The sequence below is a fragment of the Somniosus microcephalus genome, chromosome 32 (genome assembly GCF_052327205.1).
Source record: "Somniosus microcephalus isolate GS21.2 chromosome 32, FLI_Smic_1.0, whole genome shotgun sequence".
NCBI lineage: Eukaryota > Metazoa > Chordata > Chondrichthyes > Squaliformes > Somniosidae > Somniosus > Somniosus microcephalus.
In genome coordinates this window covers 38,518,116-38,538,849 of record NC_141018.1, presented here as the reverse complement: position 1 = coordinate 38,538,849, position 20,734 = coordinate 38,518,116, and the positions used below count along the sequence as shown (strand labels likewise).

Genomic DNA, 20,734 nt, shown 5'->3' with positions numbered 1-20,734 from the left:
GGTTCACTAATGTCCTTTAGGGAAGGAAATCTGCCGTCCTTACCCGGTCTGGTCTATATGTGACTCCAGACCCACATCAATGTGGCTGACTCGTAACTGCCCTCTGAAATGGCCCAGCAAGCCACCCAGTTGTACCAAACCGTATACTAGCTTTACCAGATGGACTGCAGCCGTTCAAGAAGGCCAATTAAGGATGAACAATAAATGCTGGCATTGCCAATGACGCCCACATCTCATGCAAAAAAAACTTTGCCCATTTATTCAGAAAACAGCAAAATCCTGTAATGTTTCCTTAAATAGCAAAACTGATCCAACTAATTACTGCCCCTGGTGAAGGATTGAAATCCTAGGGGATACAATTAAAAGTGAAGAGTGAGAAGGGATATCAGGAAGAACTTTTTAATTCAAAGGGTAATCACGTGATGGAATAAGTTCCCAGGGTAGGACATTGAAGCGAACAGTGTAAATGGGTCAGGAGACAATTAGATATGTTCCTAAGAGAGAAGAAATTGAGGGATATGGGGAGAAGGTGAGTGGGTGGGAGTGAGGGATATGGGGAGAAGGTGGGTAGGTGGGATTGAGGGATATGGGGAGAAGGTGGGTAGGTGGGATTGAGGGATATGGGGAGAAGGTGGGTAGGTGGGATTGAGGGATATGCGGAGAAGGTGAGTGGGTGGGAGTGAGGGATATGGGGAGAAGGTGGGTAGGTGGGATTGAGAGATATGGAGAGAAGGTGGGTAGGTGGGATTGAGGGACATGGGGAGAAGGTGGGTAAGTGGGATTGATGGGATATGGGGAGAAGGTGGGTAGGTGGGATTGAGGGATATGGGGAGAAGGTGAGTGGGTGGGAGTGAGGGATATGGGGAGAAGGTGGGTAGGTGGGATTGAGGGATATGGAGAGAAGGTGGGTAGGTGGGATTGAGGGATATGGGGAGAAGGTGGGTAAGTGGGATTGATGGGATATGGGGAGAAGGTGGGTAAGTGGGATTGATGGGATATGAGGAGAAGGTGGGTAGGTGGGATTGAGGGATATGGGGAGAAAGTGGGTAAGTGGGATTGATGGGATATGAGGAGAAGGTGGGTAGGTGGGATTGAGGGATATGGGGAGAAGGTGGGTAGGTGGGATTGAGGGATATGGGGAGAAGGTGGGTAGGTGGGATTGAGGGATATGGGGAGAAGGTGGGTAGGTGGGGTTGGGGGATATGGGGAGAAGGTGGGTAGGTGGGATTGAGGGATATGGGGAGAAGGTGGGTAGGTGGGATTGAGGGATATGGGGAGAAGGTGGGTAGGTGGGATTGAGGGATATGGGGAGAAGGTGGGTAGGTGGGATTGAGGGATATGGGGAGAAGGTGGGTAGGTGGGATTGAGGGATATGGGGAGAAGGTGGGTAGGTGGGGTTGGGGGATATGGGGAGAAGGTGGGTAGGTGGGGTTGGGGGATATGGGGAGAAGGTGGGTAGGCGGGATTGAAGGATATGGGGAGAAGGTGGGTAGGTGGGATTGAGGGATATGGGGAGAAGGTGGGTAAGTGGGATTGAGGGATATGCGGAGAAGGTGGGTAAGTGGGATGATCTATCGAAAAGGCTGGGGTTTGTTGGGCTGAATGGCTTTTCCCTGGTCTCTTGTAATCAGGTCAGATCCACATTTTAATATTTTCAGGCCAAACAGTTACTGTCAGATCTCCACAGTTTTCTGAAGACAGAAGTTATGTCAATGAAATCTGAGGAACAGAAGCAAACATTGGGATTGGGATTGGGATTAGGATTTGGGATTTGTAGATTTACAGTGTGCTAGCACCTGGGTTAATGATTTACAAAGAGGTTTTGAAATCGGACAAGGTCCCACAAACAGCAATGTGATAATGACCAAATATACTGTTTTTAGTGATGGTGGTGAGGGATAAATATTGGCTCAGGACACCGGGGATAACTCCCCTGCTCTTCTTCGAAATAGTGCCCTGGGATCTTTTACGTCCACCTGAGAGGACAGACGGGGCCTCGGTTTAACATCTCATCCGAAAGACGACACCTCCGACAGTGCGACACTCCCTCAGTACTGCACTGGAATGCCAGTGGGCTCAAGTCTCTGGAGTGAGGTTTGAGCCCACAACCTTCTGACTCGGAGGCGGGAGAGTGCCACCCACTGAGCCAGAACATTTGGGAAGAGAGCCGAGTGATTTGTAAATAAGAGCATGTGTGTCTCTGAGCAGAGTTGTGATCTCCTGATTGTCCAGGTCCGTTCCATTAACGTTACCTGTTGACATACACCTGAGAACAGAAAGGCGTTAAACACCTCCACAGCCTGGCCTGGTACAAACAGCAACTACAAGGAAGCGTTTGATTCTGGCCTCTCTGGTTAACTGAGAAATCTGCTGCTATGTTTGGGCCAGGAGAGGCAATGCTGACAATTACACATTAATTTCTGAAAAATCTGCAGGGGTTGTGCAGATCAAAATATGTAATGCATGTATAATGTGCTCCTGCTGACAAATTCCCCTCATTCTGCATCCATAAATAGCTGCATTGCAGGCAGAAGCACCAGCAACCCATCTTCCTACTTACCGTGTCTTCCTGTGTTCTATCTATAGTCCGTGCGCCTCTGACTTTCCTCATTAGTTTCTCAAACACTCCTGCTGCTTCCTCCATCCTCCTGTAGGGCAATCCGGACTCATCGCTCCGCCTCTGACTCCAACTCATTCTTTCACAGGACCTCAAACCTGTGGAACTCCTCAACTCCCCCAGTCTTCACTCTCCCGCTCCAGTCTTCATTCTCCCTCCCCCAGTCTTCACTCTCCCGCTCCAGTCTTCATTCTCCCTCCCCCAGTCTTCACTCTCCCGCTCCAGTCTTCATTCTCCCTCCCCCAGTCTTCACTCTCCCTCCCCCAGTCTTCACTCTCCCTCCCCCAGTCTTCACTCTCTCTCCCCCAGTCTTCACTCTCCCTCCCCCAGTCTTCACTCTACCTCCCTAAGTCTTCACTCTCCCTCCCCCAGTCTTCACTCTCCCTCCCCCAGTCTTCACTCTCCCTCCCCAGTCTTCACTCTCCCTCCCCCAGTCTTCACTCTCCCTCTCCAGTCTTCACTCTCCCTCCCCCAGTCTTCACTCTCCCTCCCCCAGTCTTCACTCTCCCTCCCCCAGTCTTCACTCTCCCTCCCCCAGTCTTCACTCTCCCTCCCCCAGTCTTCACTCTCCCTCTCCAGTCTTCACTCTCTCTCCCTCAGTCTTCACTCTCCCTCCCCCAGTCTTCACTCTCCCTCCCCCAGGCTTCACTCTCCCTCCCCCAGTCTTCACTCTCCCGCCCCCAGTCTTCACTCTCCCTCCCCCAGTCTTCAATCTCCCTCCCCCAGTCTTCACTCTCCCTCCCCCAGTCTTCACTCTCCCTCCCCCAGTCTTCACTCTCCCTCCCCAGTCATCACTCTCCCTCCCCCAGTCTTCACTCTCTCTCCCTCATTCTTCACCCTCCCTCCCCCAGTCTTCACTCTCCATCCCCCAGTCTTCACTCTCCCTCCCCCAGTCTTCACTCTCCCTCCCCAGTCTTCACTCTCCATCCCCCAGTCTTCACTCTCCCTCTCCATTCTTCACTCTCCCTCTCCCAGTCTTCACTCTCCCTCCCCCAGTCTTCACTCTCCCTCCCCCAGTCTTCACTCTCCCTCTCCAGTCTTCAATCTCCCTCCCCCAGTCTTCACTCTCCCTCCCCAGTCTTCACTCTCCCTCTCCCAGTCTTCACTCTCCCTCCCCCAGTCATCACTCTCCCTCCCCCAGTCTTCACTCTCTCTCCCTCAGTCTTCACTCTCCCTCCCCCAGTCTTCACTCTCCCTCCCTCAGTCTTCACTCTCCCTCCCCCAGTCTTCACTCTCCCTCCCCCAGTCTTCACTCTCCCTCCCCCAGTCTTCACTCTCCCTCCCCCAGTCTTCACTCTCCCTCCCCCAGTCTTCACTCTCCCTCCCCCAGTCTTCACTCTCCCTCCCCCAGTCTTCACTCTCCCTCCCCCAGTCTTCACTCTACCTCCCTCAGTCTTCACTCTCCCTCCCTCAGTCTTCACTCTCCCTCTCCAGTCTTCACTCTCCCTCTCCAGTCTTCACTCTCCCTCTCCAGTCTTCACTCTCCCTCCCCAGTCTTCACTCTCCCTCCCCAGTCTTCACTCTCCCTCCCCCAGTCTTCACTCTCCCTCCCCCAGTCTTCACTCTCCCTCCCCCAGTCTTCACTCTCCCTCCCCCAGTCTTCACTCTCCCTCCCCCAGTCTTCACTCTCCCTCCCCCAGGCTTCACTCTCCCTCCCCAGTCTTCACTCTCCCTCTCCAGTCTTCAATCTCCCTCCCCCAGTCTTCACTCTCCCTCCCCCAGTCTTCACTCTCCCTCCCCCAGTCTTCACTCTCCCTCCCCAGTCTTCACTCTCCCTCTCCAGTCTTCACTCTCCCTCCCCCAGTCTTCACTCTCCCTCCCCCAGTCTTCACTCTCCCTCCCCCAGTCTTCACTCTCCCTCTCCAGTCTTCAATCTCCCTCCCCCAGTCTTCACTCTCCCTCCCCAGTCTTCACTCTCCCTCTCCCAGTCTTCACTCTCCCTCCCCCAGTCATCACTCTCCCTCCCCCAGTCTTCACTCTCTCTCCCTCAGTCTTCACTCTCCCTCCCCCAGTCTTCACTCTCCCTCCCTCAGTCTTCACTCTCCCTCCCCCAGTCTTCACTCTCCCTCCCCCAGTCTTCACTCTCCCTCCCCAGTCTTCACTCTCCCTCCCCCAGTCTTCACTCTCCCTCCCCCAGTCTTCACTCTCCTTCCCCCAGTCTTCACTCTCCCTCCCCCAGTCTTCACTCTCCCTCCCCCAGTCTTCACTCTCCCTCCCCCAGCCTTCACTCTACCTCCCTCAGTCTTCACTCTCCCTCCCTCAGTCTTCACTCTCCCTCTCCAGTCTTCACTCTCCCTCTCCAGTCTTCACTCTCCCTCTCCAGTCTTCACTCTCCCTCTCCAGTCTTCACTCTCCCTCCCCAGTCTTCACTCTCCCTCCCCAGTCTTCACTCTCCCTCCCCCAGTCTTCACTCACCCTCTCCAGTCATCACTCTCCCTCCCCAGTCTTCACTCTCCCTCCCCCAGTCTTCACACTTCCACCCTTAGTACTGCCGCTCCGACAGTGCAGCGATCCCTCAGTACTGCCCCTCCGAGAGTGCAACGCTCCCTCAGTACTGCCCTCCGACAGTGCTGCGCTCAATCAGTACTGCCCCGCCGACAGTGCAGCACTCCCTCAGTACTGCCCCTCTGACAGTGCAGCAGAGGCTCCCTCAGTACTGCCCCTCCGACAGTGCGGCGCTCCCTCAGTACTGGCCCTTCGACAGTCAAGCGCTCCCTCAGAACTGGCCCTTTGACAGTCAAGCTGAGCAGGGAGACAGAGGGAAGGGAAACAAGGAAAAAAGCAAAAGACAGGAAGGAGAAAAACAAAATTAGAAGGCCAAGAACTCAACGGTTTAAATCAAACATGGTCACAGTAAATAATAATTCATATAGGTCTGAGAGCGTTAAAAAAACAAGCCTGAAGGCTTTGTGTCTTAATGCAAGGAGCATTCGGAACAAGGTGGATGAATTAGCTGCGCAAATAGAGGTAAACGAATATGATTTGATTGGGATTACAGAAACATGGCTCCAGGGTGGCCAAGGCTGGGAACTCAACATCCAGAGGTATTCAATATTTAGGAAGGATAGGCAAAAAAGAAAGGGAGGTGGTGTAGCATTGCTGGTTAAAGAGGGGATTAACACAATTGAAAGGAAGGATATTAACTCTGATGATGCGGAATCTGTATGGGTAGAACTGAGAAATATCAAGGGGCAGAAAATGTTAGTGGGAGTGGTATATAGACCTCCAAACAGTAATATGGAGGTTGGGGATGGTACTAAAAGGGAAATTAGAGAAGCATGCAGTAAGGGCACAGCAGTCATCATGGGTGACTTTAATTTACATATAGATTGGGCTAACCAAATTAGTAAAAATACTGTGGAGGAGGAATTCCTAGAATGTTTACGGGATGGTTTTCTGGAACAATATGTCGAGGAACCAACCAGAGATCAGGCCATCTTAGACTGGGTATTATGTAATGAGAGAGGATTAATTAGCAATCTTGTTGTACGAGGCCCCTTGGGTCAGAGCGATCATAATATGATAGAATTCTTCATTAGGATGGAAAGTGAAGTAGTTGACTCGGAGACTAGGGTCCTGAATTTAAATAAAGGAAACTACGATGGTACGAGGCGCGAATTGGGTAGGATTGATTGGGGAATGTCACTCAAAGGGTTGACGGTGGATAGGCAATGGCAAACATTAAAAGACCGCATGGATGAACTACAGAAGCTGTTCATCCCAGTTTGGGATAAGAATAAAACAAAAAGGGTAACTCAACCGTGGCTAACAAGGGAAATTAGGGATAGCATAAGATCCAAGGAGAGGGTATATAAATTGGCCAGAAAAAGCGGTAACCCTGAGGATTGGGAGCAGTTTAGGATTCAACAAAGGAGGACAAAGGGATTAATTAAGAAGGGGAAAATAGAATATGAAAGTAAGCTTGCAGGGAACATAAAAACTGACTGTAAGAGCTTTTATAGATATGTGAAGAGAAAAAGATTAGTGAAATCAAGTGTAGGTCCCTTGCAGTCAGAAGCAGGGGAAGTTATAATGGGGAACAAAGAAATGGCAGACCAATTAAATGCATATTTTGGTTCTGTTGTCACAAAGGAGGACACAAATAACCTCCCAGAGATGTTGGAGAATATAGGGTCTGATGAGAGGGAGGAACTGAAAGAAATCAGTATTTGTAGGGAAATGGTGTTAGGGAAATTGACGGGATTGAAGGCTGATAAATCCCCAGGGCCTGATAATCTACATCCTAGGGTACTTAAGGAGGTGGCCCTAGAAATAATAGATGCATTGCTGATCATCTTCCAAAATTCACTGGAATCTGGAACTGTACCCATGGATTGGAGGGTAGCTAATGTTACCCCACTATTCAAAAAGGGTGGTAGAGAGAAAGTGGGGAATTACAGACTGGTAAGCCTGACATCGGTAGTGGGGAAAATGCTAGAGTCCATTATAAAGGATGTAATAGCAGAGCACTTGGAAAACAGTGACAGGATCGGACAAAGTCAACATGGATTTACAAAAGGTAAATCGTGCTTGACTAATCTACTGGAATTTTTTGAGGATGTAACTGGGAAAATAGATAAGGGAGAACCAGTGGATGTGGTGTATTTGGACTTTCAAAAGGCTTACGATGAGGTCCCGCATAAGAGATTAGTGTGTAAAGTTAAGGCACATGGGATTGGGGGCAAGCTATTGACTTGGATAGAGAACTGGTTGGCGGACAGAAAGCAGAGTGTAGGAATTAACGGGTCTTTTTCCGAGTGGCAGGCAGTGACTAGTGGGGTACCGCAGGGATCGGTCCTTGGACCCCAGCTATTCACAATATACATTAATGATCTAGACAAGGGAACTAGATGTAATATCTCCAAGTTTGCAGACGACACAAAGCTGGGTGGGCGTGTGTGCTGCGAGGAGGATACTGAGAAACTCCAGGATGATTTGGACAGGTTGGGTGATTGGGCAGAAGCGTGGCAGATGCAATATAACGTGGATAAATGCGAGGTTATCCACTTTGGTGTCAAAAACAGAAAGGCAGACTATTATCTGAATGGCAATAGATTGGCAGAAGGGGAAGTGCAACGAGACCTGGGTGTCCTTGTGCCCCAGTCGCTGAAGGTAAGCATGTAGGTGCAGCAGGCGGTGAAGAAGGCAAATGGTATGTTAGCCTTCATAGCGAAAGGGTTTGAGTACAGGAGCAAGGATGTCTTGCTGCAGTTGTACAGGGCCTTGGTGAGACCACACCTTGAGTACTGTGTGCAGTTTTGGTCGCCTTATCTGAGGAAGGATGTTCTTGCCATGGAAGGAGTTCAGCGAAGATTCATAAGGCTGATCCCTGGGATGGCAGGAATGACGTATGAGGAGAGATTGGGTCGATTGGGCTTATACTCACTGGAGTTTAGAAGAATGAGAGGGGATCTCATCGAAACTTAGAAAATTCTGACAGGTCTGGACAAACTAGGTGCAGGTAGAATGTTCCCGATGGTCGGAGAGTCCAGAACCAGGGGTCATAGTCTAAGGATAAGGGGTAAGCCATTTAGGACAGAGATGAGGAAGAATTTCTTCACCCAGAGAGTGGTGAACCTGTGGAATTCTCTACCACAGAAGGCGGTTGAGGCCAAGTCTTTAAATATATTCAAGATGGAGTTAGATATATTTCTTAGAGCTAAAGGTATCAAGGGATATGGGGCAAAGGCAGGTACAGAGTACTGAGTTTGGATGATCAGCCATGATCTCATCGAATGGCGGAGCAGGCTCGAGGGGCCAAATGGCCTACTCCTGCTCCTATCTTCTATGTTTCTATACTCCCTCAGTACTGCCCCTCCGACAGTGCAGCGCTCCCTCAGTACTGCCCCTCCGACAGTGCAGCGCTCCCTCAGTACTGCCCCTCCGACAGTGCAGCGCTCCCTCAGTACTGCCCCTCCGACAGTGCGGCGCTCCCTCAGTACTGCCCCTCCGACAATGCGGCACTCCCTCAGTACTGCCCCTCTGACAGTGCAGCACTCCCTCAGTACTGCAATTCTGGTTCTTTTGCAAATTACCTTAAATCTGTGCCCTCTGGCGACCGACCCTTTTGCCAGTGGAAATAGTTTCTTTCTATCTACTCTATCAAACCCTTCATAATTTTGAACACCTCCCTCAAATCTCCCCTCAGCCTTCTAACTGCGTTTGTCTCTTAACGTGGACTGGGAGTTCAGAAAGCTAATGGAATGGATGTGCCTGTCGCAAAACATGGGATGGAATCTCTCAAAGCTCACCAGAGAAATAACCTGGCTTCCAATTAAATACATACTTTGGTTCTGTCTTCACTAAGGAGGACACAAATAACCTCCTAGAGATGTTGGGGAACATAGGATCTGATGAGAGGGAGGAACTGAATGAAATCAGTATTTGTAGGGAAATGGTGTTAGGGAAATTGACGAGATTGAAGGCCGATAAATCCCCAGGGCTTGATAATCTACATCCTATGGTACTTAAGGAAGTGGCCCTAGAAATAGTAGATGCATTGCTGGTCATCTTCCAAAATTCGATAGACTCTGGAACAGTTCCCATGGATTGGCGGGTAGCTAATGTTACCCCACTGTTCAAAAAGGGTGGTAGAGAGAAAACGGGGAATTACAGACCGGTAAGCCTGACATCGGTAGTGGGGAAAATGCTAGAGTCCATTATAAAAGATGTAATAGCAGAGCACTTGGAAAACAGTGACCGGATCGGACAAAGTCAACATGGATTTACAAAAGGTAAATCGTGCTTGACTAATCTACTGGAATTTTTTGAGGATGTAACTGGTAAAATAGATAAGGGAGAACCAGTGGATGTGGTGTATTTGGTCTTTCAAAAGGCTTTTGATAAGGTCCCGCATAAGAGATTAGCGTGTAATGTTAAGGCACATGGGATTGGGGGCAAGGTATTGACTTGGATAGAGAACTGGTTGGCAGACAGAAAGCAAAGAGTTGGAATAAACAGCTCTTTTTCCGAGTGGCAGGCAGAGACTAGTGGGGTACCGCAGGGATCGGTCCTTGGACCCCAGCTATTCACAATATATATTAATGATCTGGACAAGGGAACTAGATGTAATATCTCCAAGTTTGCAGACGACACAAAGCTGGGTGGGCGTGTGTGCTGTGAGGAGGATGCCGAGAAACTCCAGTATGATTTGGACAGGTTGGGTGATTGGGCAGAAGCATGGCAGATGCAATATAATGTGGATAAATGCGAAGTTATCCACTTTGGTGGCAAAAACAGGAAGGCAGATTATTATCTGAATGGCAATAGATTGGGAGAAGGGGAAGTGCAACGAGACCTGGGTGTCCTTGTGCACCAGTCGCTGAAGGTAAGCATGCAGGTGCAGCAGGCGGTTAAGAAGGCAAATGGTATGTTGGCCTTCATAGCGAGAGGATTTGAGTACAGGAACAAGGATGTCTTGCTACAGTTGTACAGGGCCTTGGTGAGACCACACCTTGAGTATTGTGTGCAGTTTTGGTCGCCTTATCTGAGGAAGGATGTTCTTGCCATGGAAGGAGTGCAGCGAAGATTCACCAGGCTGATACCTGGAATGGCAGGAATGACGTATGAGGAGAGATTGGGTCGATTGGGCTTGTACTCGCTGGAGTTTAGAAGAATGAGAGGGGATCTCATCGAAACTTATAAAATTCTAACAGGACTAGACAGACTAGATGCTGGAAGGATGTTCCCGATGGTCGGGGAGTCCAGAACCAGAGGTCACAGTCTAAGGATAAGGGGTAAGCCATTTAGGACAGAGATGAGGAGGAATTTCTTCACCCAGAGAGTGGTGAACCTGTGGAATTCTCTACCACAGAAGGCAGTTGAGGCTAATTCATTAAATATATTCAAGAAGGAGTTAGATATATTTCTTAAGGCAAAAGGATCAAGGGATAGGGAGAGAAGGCAGAGACAGGGTACTGAGTTTGGATGATCAGCCATGATCTCATTGAATGGCGGAGCTTGCTCGGGGGGCTGAATGGCCTACTCCTGCTCCTATCTTCTATGTTTCTATGTTTAAAGAGTCAGGAGTGTGTGTGGAAAAATATTCTTTAATTTTATGACAGTTCTCCCTGTCCTGACAGCAATGCTTACATCCCACTGCAGGAGGAGGGGGAGGGTAAATGTGTTTAAAGGGGAGGGGAGAGGTGCGAGGGGGAGAGGGAAGTGGGGGCAAGGAGGGTGGAGGATGGGGAGAGGCGAGCGAGCGAGGGGCAGAGGCCCTGCTGGATTCCAGCAGGCTGCAGTAAAAGGCACTGCTGTAATAAAGCGTCTGGCCATCAGAGGGAGTGACAACTGATGGCGATCCAGACCACAGGCTGGCAGGACCTCTGGGAAAGCACGCCCTGGAACTGCAGAAGGTTCTAGAAACTTCTACTTAAAGAGTAAGAGCAGGACCTAATCTGCGTCGCCACCTCGCCTTATCCAAAATGGATCTGGAACCAGGCTCGAGGCAGGGATGGGATCAGGACTAGAGTCTTGATTAATGAGAATTCTTTAATCAGCAATGTCTCCACATCACACAGATCACTGGAAAAAAAGGCACTTTTGTTTGTTCAAAACACCTGTGGCTCCTGCACCAGATTCTGAATCAGTAAAACAGATTGGACCCTTCCATACTCCATCCAATCTCCTGCCCTGGGAGTGTTTGATGGGATAGTGTAGAGGGAGCTTTACTCTGTATCTAACCCGTGCTGTACCTGTCCTGGGAGTGTTTGATGGGACAGTGTAGAGGGAGCTTTACTCTGTATCTAACCCGTGCTATACCTGCCCTGGGAGTGTTTGATGGGACAGTGTAGAGGGAGCTTTACTCTGTATCTAACCCTGTGCTGTACCTGTCCTGGGAATGTTTGATGGGACAGTGTAGAGGGAGCTTTACTCTGTATCTAACCCGTGCTGTACCTGTCCTGGGAGTGTTTGATGGGACAGTGTAGAGGGAGCTTTACTCTGTATCTAACCCTGTGCTGTACCTGTCCTGGGAATGTTTGATGGGACAGTGTAGAGGGAGCTTTACTCTGTATCTAACCCGTGCTGTACCTGTCCTGGGAGTGTTTGATGGGACAGTGTAGAGGGAGCTTTACTCTGTATCTAACTCGTGCTGTACCTGCCCTGGGAGTGTTTGATGGGACAGTGTAGAGGGAGCTTTACTCTGTATCTAACCCGTGCTATACCTGCCCTGGGAGTGTTTGATGGGACAGTGTAGAGGGAGCTTTACTCTGTATCTAACCTGTGCTGTACCTGCCCTGGGAGTGTTTGATGGGGACAGTGTAGAGGGAGCTTTACTCTGTATGTAACCCGTCCTGTACCTGCCCTGGGAGTGTTTGATGGGACAGTGTAGAGGGAGCTTTCCTCTGTATCTAACCCGTGCTGTACCTGCCCTGGGAGTGTTTGATGGGACAGTGTAGAGGGAGCTTTACTCTGTATCTAACCTGTGCTATACCTGCCCTGGGAGTGTTTGATGGGACAGTGTAGAGGGAGCTTTACTCTGTATCTAACCCGTGCTGTACCTGCCCTGGGAGTGTTTGATGGGACAGTGTAGAGGGAGCTTTACTCTGTATCTAGCTCGTGCTGTACCTGCCCTGGGAGTGTTTGATGGGACAGTGTAGAGGGAGCTTTATTCTGTGATTCTATGAATTATATTCACTGGGAAACCCTGCGAGATGATGGAAGGTTTATTTCACTGGGGGACGCTCCTTGTCAATGGAATGGTTATAGTATCCAGGCTGGTGTGAGCCGGGAACCCTGAAGGTGAAAGTCTGATGGTGCAACAGATCGCGTTATCTCACTCGGAAACTCTTCCCAACTCCACTAAAAGACCAGCTCCTGTAGCAAGTGAACAATTTAACCTGCAGCCAGCAGTCATGGTAATGACTTTTGTCTTCACTCCTTAGGTAGGTTGAGAAGATATTCTTCGCCTGAGTGTTAAAGCGGGACTGGGTCAGGTACAGTGCTCGACTGTGTCTAGGCTGCAGTGAGTAGATGTGGGAACAGACTGGCTCCCTCCACAGGGTCGGATCCTGGTCTATCATCGCCCGCTGCCTGCAACTATCGGCCCAGAGCTGCTGCCAAATCTCAGCGCTGCCAACATCTTCACTCCCCTTGTCACAAAGATTCATCATCTCTCCATTTCTAGACCAGAAACTGTGAAAGAGACAAAGAATCAGATCAAACGATCAGATCAGGTCGCTCGCTCGTGATTGGACCGCTCTCACAAACCGACGCCACCCATTCTCAGCCAGAGCTCCTGGTTGGGGTGAATTGTTTGTGCCGTTAACCTCTCATGGCACTCCCGTTGCATCTGCAGGTCTGAGAAACAATAAGACCCGCACTTTCTGTATTTTAATCTCCGCTGAGTAATTGCCGAAGGTTTTGGGGGATTTAACAGGAGTGTTTTTCCGTGGGACCTCCCACATCTCTCGCACTGGTGGTCATCACTCATTATCAACGCTGGGATTCTGGCCCATCCTCACTCTCACTGTTGGACCCCACTTCGCAAATACCTTCACAGCCTGAAACTCAGGTGTGGCTCAGACACAGGCTAACGCACCTCCTCCCCAGCATGTGATGAGAATGATGTATGAGAAGGGATGGGATTGTTGACTATAATGGTTTTCCTGTCCCTCAATTCTTGTGTCCTAATGTAAACAGCTGGGCCCAAACAATACGTGTTCCTGAAAGGTGAGAGGCAGTCAGGGAAGTGATCAATAACTCAGCACCGACCTCTGCTCATCAATCGGTCAAAATTACATAGAATCTACAGCACAGAAACAGATCCGTGCCGGTGTTTGTGCTCCACACGAGCCTCCTCCCACCCCTCCTCATCTCACCCTATCAGCAGATCCTTTGATTCCTTTCTCCCTCATGTGTTTCCTCTTAAATGCATCGCTGCTATTCGCCTCAACCACTCCCTGTGGTAGCGAGTCCCACATTCTCATCCCGAAGTTTCTCCTGAATTCCCGATTTATTAGTGACCATCTTATATTTATGGCCTCTAGTTTTAGTCTCCCCCATAAGTGAAAATATTTTCTCTACATCTACCCTGTCAAACCCTTCCATAATGTTAAAGAGCTCGATCAGGTCACCCCTCAGCCTTCTCTGTTTTAGAGAAAAGAGCCACAAGCTGTTCAATCCTTCCTGATAGTTATAACCTCCTAGTTCTGGTATCATCCTTGTAAATCCTTTTTGCACCTTCTCCAGTGCCTCTATATTTAGCTACTTTCCTTGTTCAAAACTGAGAAACCTTAGTTTCCCTCTCCTGAAGGCCCTCCTTCACAATGGGGTACAGTTCCACGGGCCCCTATTTCAATTTCAATTTCAATTTCAATTTTATTTGTCACATAACTAAATACAACAAGTGAAATCCAGTCAGTGAAATGCTTTTTTCTTAACGAGCCGAGCGCACCGAGCAGCAAAGGACACTTAGCTGCCTGGTATGCATGGAGCCCGCAAGGATGGCAGCCATCTTCATCGGCGCCATCACAATAGGGTCCGCTCTCGCCTTGCTCCGCCTTTCCCGCACTCCTGCCCGACAATCTTCAGCCGCAGTGGTACTGACGTCCCGGGGCCTGCTTCTCCCTGGCTCTCCTTCCACCCGGTCTGACCTCCGAGCCTCCCGCGGTGTCCGACCTTCCAGGGCCTGCTTTTCCCGCCCTCGGTCCGCTGGCTGCCTCCCCTCCTACCGGTTCGACCTCCGAGCCTCCCGCCGAGGAGCTGCCGGCCGCCGTGCTACAGCGGGTCGTCGTGGCCTCCATCGCAATAGCAACGGGCCGCTGGGCTCCTGGGCGATTCTCCGCCGCCTGGTGCCGTTTTTAGGCCGCGGGCGCCATGCCGGCATGATGGGGCATATCTAGAACCTCGTGCTGTGCTGTAAATGTCTCTGCTTTTCTTTCTTGCCGTCCGTCACACAAGAGTCTCTCCGATGAGCACCGGCTATCCTTCGGAGGAAACGTTAAGCCGAGGCCTTGTTCTGCCTGTCGAGGTTGACTTGCTAATGGCATTAATTGGAGAGGAGCTGGGAGTTTTCCCAGTGTTGTGGCCCAATCAGTGCCTTCAAAACTCACAGTAATTGGTCATTCATCTCAGTCACAAGGATGATATCAGAATGAAAGGTTGGAACTATCAGAAAAGATTGAACAGACTGGGGCTCTTTTCTCTACAAAAGACCTGATAGAGCTCTTTAGGATTATGAAATCAGCTTTGATAGGTTAGAAGTGGAAAAGATGTTTGCACTCGTGGGGGAGTCCAGACTTATTCAAGAAGGGGTCAGTTCACTGCCTTTCTCCCCAATTTCATAAATGTATAAATTCATAATTTCCGTTACTGTCTTATTAAACGTTTGTATAATCTAATATCAAAACAGAAAATGCTGGAGATACTCAGCAGGTCAGGCAGCATCTGTGGAGAGAGAAACAGAGTTAACGTTTCAGGTCGCTGTCCTTTCGTCAGAACTCTAATATATGGTTTTACAGTCGCGATGCAGTGCTAAATCCCTCATACAAACCCGGCTTTATTTTGTTCAATGGGATTTACAATCAGTGTCCTTTTCCCTCTTAGTTCGGTTTGATGAGCATCCTTAAGCATGAATCTTCCTGATCCATCATTTGTTCTTCAAATAAATCATTCCTCTATCCGCCACAGAATATTTACAATATTTGTTTTATCTTATTAAAGAGGCAGAGCTTTAATCTCCCACTGACTGATCCTTCGGGCTGTCTCTGAAATGTGGCCCAGTTGATAAGGCTTTTCTCTAATTGCAGGGCGTGATGGGGTCACACAAGATTGTTTGTGTTGAGTTTTCAAAGAGTTTACACTCTTCTCCCCTCACGTTTGTGTGATTAAATACTTTTCCCGTGCAGTGACTAAACCATAAAACCTTTCTCTAAATTGGGTTGTCAGAATGTACGGTCACACGGGAGTGGACGGGAACCATAGCAACACACCATTGGAAATGCTGATTGATGTCGGACAACGATAGTCCTCAGGGAGTCATGTCAGGCGGCACAACAGACAATCATCCTCTGACAACAGTGACCTGGTACAGCCCAGGTCAAAGGGCAGACACGTTCCCTCTTTGTAAAATAAATTTACCCTCGACTGTTGAACTGTAGCTCACTCAGCAGAACCAGAGGTGAGATCATCCAGGTCTGTCCGGTTCAATCCCATTCCAGGTCCAGGGCTGTACGGTTCAATCTCACACCAAGTCCAGGGCTGTACGGTTCAATCCCATTCCAGGTCCAGGTCTGTCCGGTTCAATCCCATTCCAGGTCCAGGGCTGTACGGTTCAATCCCATTCCAGGTCCAGGTCTGTACGGTTCAATCCCATTCCAGGTCCAGGTCTGTACGGTTCAATCCCATTCCAGGTCCAGGTCTGTACGGTTCAATCCCACACCAGGTCCAGGTCTGTACGGTTCAATCCCACACCAGGTCCAGGGCTGTACGGTTCAATCCCATTCCAAGTCCAGGTCTGTACGGTTCAATCCCATTCCAGGTCCAGGGCTGTACGGTTCAATCCCATTCCAGGTCCAGGTCTGTACGGTTCAATCCCATTCCAGGTCCAGGTCTGTACGGTTCAATCCCACACCAGGTCCAGGTCTGTACGGTTCAATCCCACACCAGGTCCAGGTCTGTACGGTTCAATCCCACACCAAGTCCAGGTCTGTACGGTTCAATCCCACACCAAGTCCAGGTCTGTACAGTTCAATCCCACACCAGGTCCAGGGCTGTACGGTTCAATCCCACACCAGGTCCAGGGCTGTACGGTTCAATCCCACACCAAGTCCAGGTCTGTACAGTTCAATCCCACACCAGGTCCAGGGCTGTACGGTTCAATCCCACACCAAGTCCAGGTCTGTACGGTTCAATCCCACACCAGGTCCAGGGCTGTACGGTTTAATCCCACACCAAGTCCAGGTCTGTATGGTTCAATCCCATTCCAAGCCCAGGTCTGTACGGTTCAATCCCACACCAAGTCCAGGGCTGTACGGTTCAATCCCATTCCAGGTCCAGGTCTGTACAGTTCAATCCCATTCCAAGTCCAGGTCTGTACGGTTCAATCCCATTCCAGGTCCAGGTCTGTACGGTTCAATCCCATAACAGGTCCAGGTCTGTACAGTTCAATCCCACACCAGGTCCAGGTCTGTGCAGTTCAATCCCATTCCAGGTCCAGGTCTGTACAGTTCAATCCCACACCAGGTCCAGGTCTGTACGGTTCAATCCCATTCCAGGTCCAGGTCTGTACGGTTAAATCCCATAACAGGTCCAGGTCTGTACGGTTCAATCCCATTCCAGGTCCAGGTCTGTACGGTTCAATCACACACCAAGTCCAGGTCTGTACGGTTCAATCCCATTCCAAGTCCAGGTCTGTACGGTTCAATCCCACACCAAGTCCAGGGCTGTACGGTTCAATCCCATTCCAAGTCCAGGTCTGTACGGTTCAATCCCATTCCAAGTCCAGGTCTGTACGGTTCAATCCCATTCCAAGTCCAGGTCTGTACGGTTCAATCCCACACCAAGTCCAGGGCTGTACGGTTCAATCCCATTCCAGGTCCAGGTCTGTACGGTTCAATCCCATTCCAAGTCCAGGTCTGTACGGTTCAATCCCATAACAGGTCCAGGTCTGTATTGCAAAATATGATTTTATCTCAAACCCATGTTTTGATTTATTTTCCAGCTATATTTCATCAGACACTCTGCCCCTCCAATCCTTTCTCTACATGAACAGTTCTTATTGACTGTGATATCCGAGTGGTAAGGTCAGAAACTGAGGGAAGCGAGATATTACGAACAAAACCCAACTGTTTATTTACACGGTGTAGCAGAGAGACATAGCTCTTACAAGCTGGAGGCAAGCACATAATTCTTACTGCACAAGCCAAGATGGAGGATGAACCTCTGAGTCATATCCATAATGCAATGCCACATTACCGTATAAACTGGTGTACCAGGACATTGAATACATGACCCATTACCTTAAATACTGGCGAATGTGAACCCTTAATATTTGGCTCCATCTGGTGGATAACTTAAACATTACATCCCAGATTACTATATTGACATTGGACATTAAGCTACTTGTTTCCCTTCTGTTCATGTTCCGTGGTTGGAGTCACGCCGATACCAGTCAGGCCCGATCTTGTTCACAACCCTCACCCCCCTCGGCTCCTCCGCCAACCTCACACTCTGGTAATTCCCAGCAGGATATAACACTTAGCGCCAACTGTAAGGGGTTTTCGATCGCCGAGGTCTCTCTCTCTCTCGCTCTAGCGGCCTCGCTCTCTTGCACAGTAATTCACCGAGTGGTTCGACCCACTCACCCCTTAAGTTCTATACACTGGACTTTGAGGCAGGAACTGCAATGCAGAGAATACTCTATAGACCAAAGTTTAATGAAACGAAATGAAATTTTATTGCACGGAGGAAAAATTAAATATAAGCCAAATAAGGTACATGGGAGGGAAAACCAAATCATAATACAGTACTAACCAACATATCTACAGGCATATTGGCCTAGAAATTCAGTGGGCTTTGCGCCGTTACCGCCCAAAGAGGGCTTTTGCGCCACTTGAGGAGTTTGCACTGATATTCAGCGCTGCGGTAATGGCGGCGGTAGCCGGTAGCGCTGCGCCGACACCGATGACGTCATCGGTGTGCGCAGTGCCCCGGTTCCGCCCCGCTACCGGCCCGACCCCCATATTTAGTTGCGGCCGCCTCTTCCGCAGCGGCCGCAAACAACGATGTGAAGACGGGGCCGTCCTGCAGCCTTAGTGGGGCGAGTTAAGGCGGAGGTGCGGCCGGCCGCTCTTTCGGCGGCCGCCTGCCCGCACCTCCTTCCCCGGCCCCCTCCACCCCCCCCCCCCGGCATTGCCGGCTGTTTTCCGGGAGCCCGGCACTTCTCCGTGGTGCCGGGCTCATTTGCCGGCACTATCAAGCGGCGATCTCCCCGTTGCAGGCACCTCCCCCTTAAGAGAAGGAGGAAGGCCTGCAGTACCGCAGCCTGCCGCTCCGCAGCGGGTGGCGCTGCGGCACCTAGCGCGCCAAAATTCAGTTTCAGCGCCCCAAGTGGGGGCGGGCACACCATGGAATAGCGGCCGGTTTCGACTTGGGGTGAAGAAACTGAATTTCCGACGGGCGCAACTGGCTCCGTGCGCAGCGCTAACTTCTGGGCGCTAGCCAGCTGGCGGGCCCAAAGTGAATTTCTAGCCCATTATGTTTTACAAGGTTCATCCTGAAATAGGGAAACACACGGAACATCGAGGGACAACAACTCATTGTTAAATTGTACCCAAAATGCCCACCCCTAAGCCTAACTAGATTAGATTATGAGGGGCCAGAAACATGCTCACCAATCCCAGTTAGGAACATAGAGGTTTTGAAGTCTGCGTTTTGATCCTCTCAGGCGTCCTGTCTCCACGTGGTCAGTGGACTGTAGGTGCAGCGGGCTGCCCAGGCTGATGGCATCTCTCTCTTCAGCAAGACGCGCTGACCATCATTTCTCCCGCAGCTCATTTTTCTCGGTGCTCCTGCAGACGACGATGGTGGTCACAGCCTCGATTTTTCCGTGCTCCTGCGCTCAACGCTGGCTACCCGATCGGTAGGGCGTTTTGTCTCCTCTCTTCTTCTCGTCAACGGCCCGGGGTTTTTGTCGATGATCTCCCGATGACTACCCCGGGTCTCGTCTTCTTCTTCTTCGAACCACCTTCTCCGATGTCAAGCCTTCCCAAGGCTAAGAAGCGTACCGAAAGTTGTAAACGCTGCCAAAGCGCTCCACCAAGCTCCAAAAGCTGCCCAAGCTACCGATGGCTACCCCGGGACTCCAGTTATACTTCTCAAAGAGGCCCTTATCTCCCGCCAAATCAAGGTTAGTCTTTGTTTAACTTTTGGCGGGCTTGTAGCACAGCGGGGTAGTCTTTGTTTTTAAAGTATCTTCGGGATCGCCGGTAACTGCCATCTCTGGTCTGGAATGACCCTGTATTGTCTTTAATGTCCTTCTTCGAACTTGAATCTGTTCCCCTTTGTCTGGGTAAACATTTAGATGGCCTTTATCTGCAGGCCGATCTGATCGGATCTGCATCCAATCTATATGTATGGGGCTCTGTCTGGTTTCGTTTTCCCTGAAACTGCCTTCCAGAACTTACTGTGGGCTGAATCCACAAAAGCTGTCTGGGGACTGCAGGAACCACTTTAAAGTGTCCCAAAAGCTGGTCACGGGGTCTGGCGGCCATGTTGTGTGTCCCTTTGTCTGGGCTTCTTTTAAAACAGTCTTTAAAAGTTAAGGCCTTTTCTGCCAATAGACCCTTATAGGACAATGTTCAATTTTGCGAATTCTACACAACCCTGATGGAATTTCTTTTTCTGTAGGACAGTGGTCCTGAGGCCAATTGCGGAACCATGTTGCTCTCCCTCCTGGAAACACTTGGTAAGCCGACATTAGTTTAGCAAGCCAAGCCTGAGTGTTGCCTACACATGGAAGGATGGGCTCCATGATGATTGAGACAAGGCTTTGGCCTGTTCACTGCTGAAGCAAGCGAGTTGCTAATCAGAGGCTGGAGGAGGAAAGTAGTGGAGCACATTTGAAAAAGATGAGGAGAGTGTGATAAAAGCTCTACTTAATTCTATGATAAGGCCTAAATTGAATTCTATATTCAGAGGGCAGTCAATCATTGAACATTACAACACAGATAAACGATCATATTGACATTGTCATAATTAGGATCACGAAGGTTAGAAAGGGAACATGGCACAACAAAGGAAATCTGGAGGATTGAGAGGAAATGTCTTATTAGGTCTCACATAGCCGTAATGTACAATGAAGAGAAGGGTAATAGTGAAGATAATGAGTTGGCCAGTGAATGGGAATCTTTATGCTGGTTAAACTCCTGACTGAGATACAGTCCTCACTGCCTGCCCCCTGTGACACTGCGACTGGAATCGTTCTCGTCTCCAGAAGCTGGCAGGCGCGATACTTTCCATTTTTGTGGTGCTTACTCTTTATATGTTTTCAGAGCGAGGCCCACTTTTGAATCTAAGGTTTTCTTTCATGTGTCAAATTGGGAGATAGTTTTCCTCCGAAATACAGGGGCATCGCTGCAGGTCCGGGACTCTTCCCATTGCATCAGGTTTCTT

The 20,734-nt window shown here is 49.8% G+C and overlaps 1 protein-coding gene across 3 annotated transcripts in view; it reads left to right on the top strand.

Annotated features, from left to right (window-relative positions):
* The window catches only part of LOC147097448 (sorting nexin-22-like), a 65,208-nt gene that overhangs the window by 43,507 nt on the left and 967 nt on the right, over positions 1-20,734 (top strand). The window contains exons 7-8 of one of the 3 annotated variants that reach the window (XM_085972442.1): positions 19,113-19,469; positions 19,970-20,027. In XM_085972442.1, the coding sequence (XP_085828568.1) occupies positions 19,113-19,469; positions 19,970-19,983 (371 nt within the window). In that variant the 3' untranslated portion in view covers positions 19,984-20,027. Of the gene's footprint in view, positions 1-12,504; positions 15,305-19,112; positions 19,470-19,969; positions 20,028-20,734 lie in introns of those variants that run through there. The other 2 variants (XM_085972441.1, XM_085972445.1) reach the window with 2 other exon arrangements.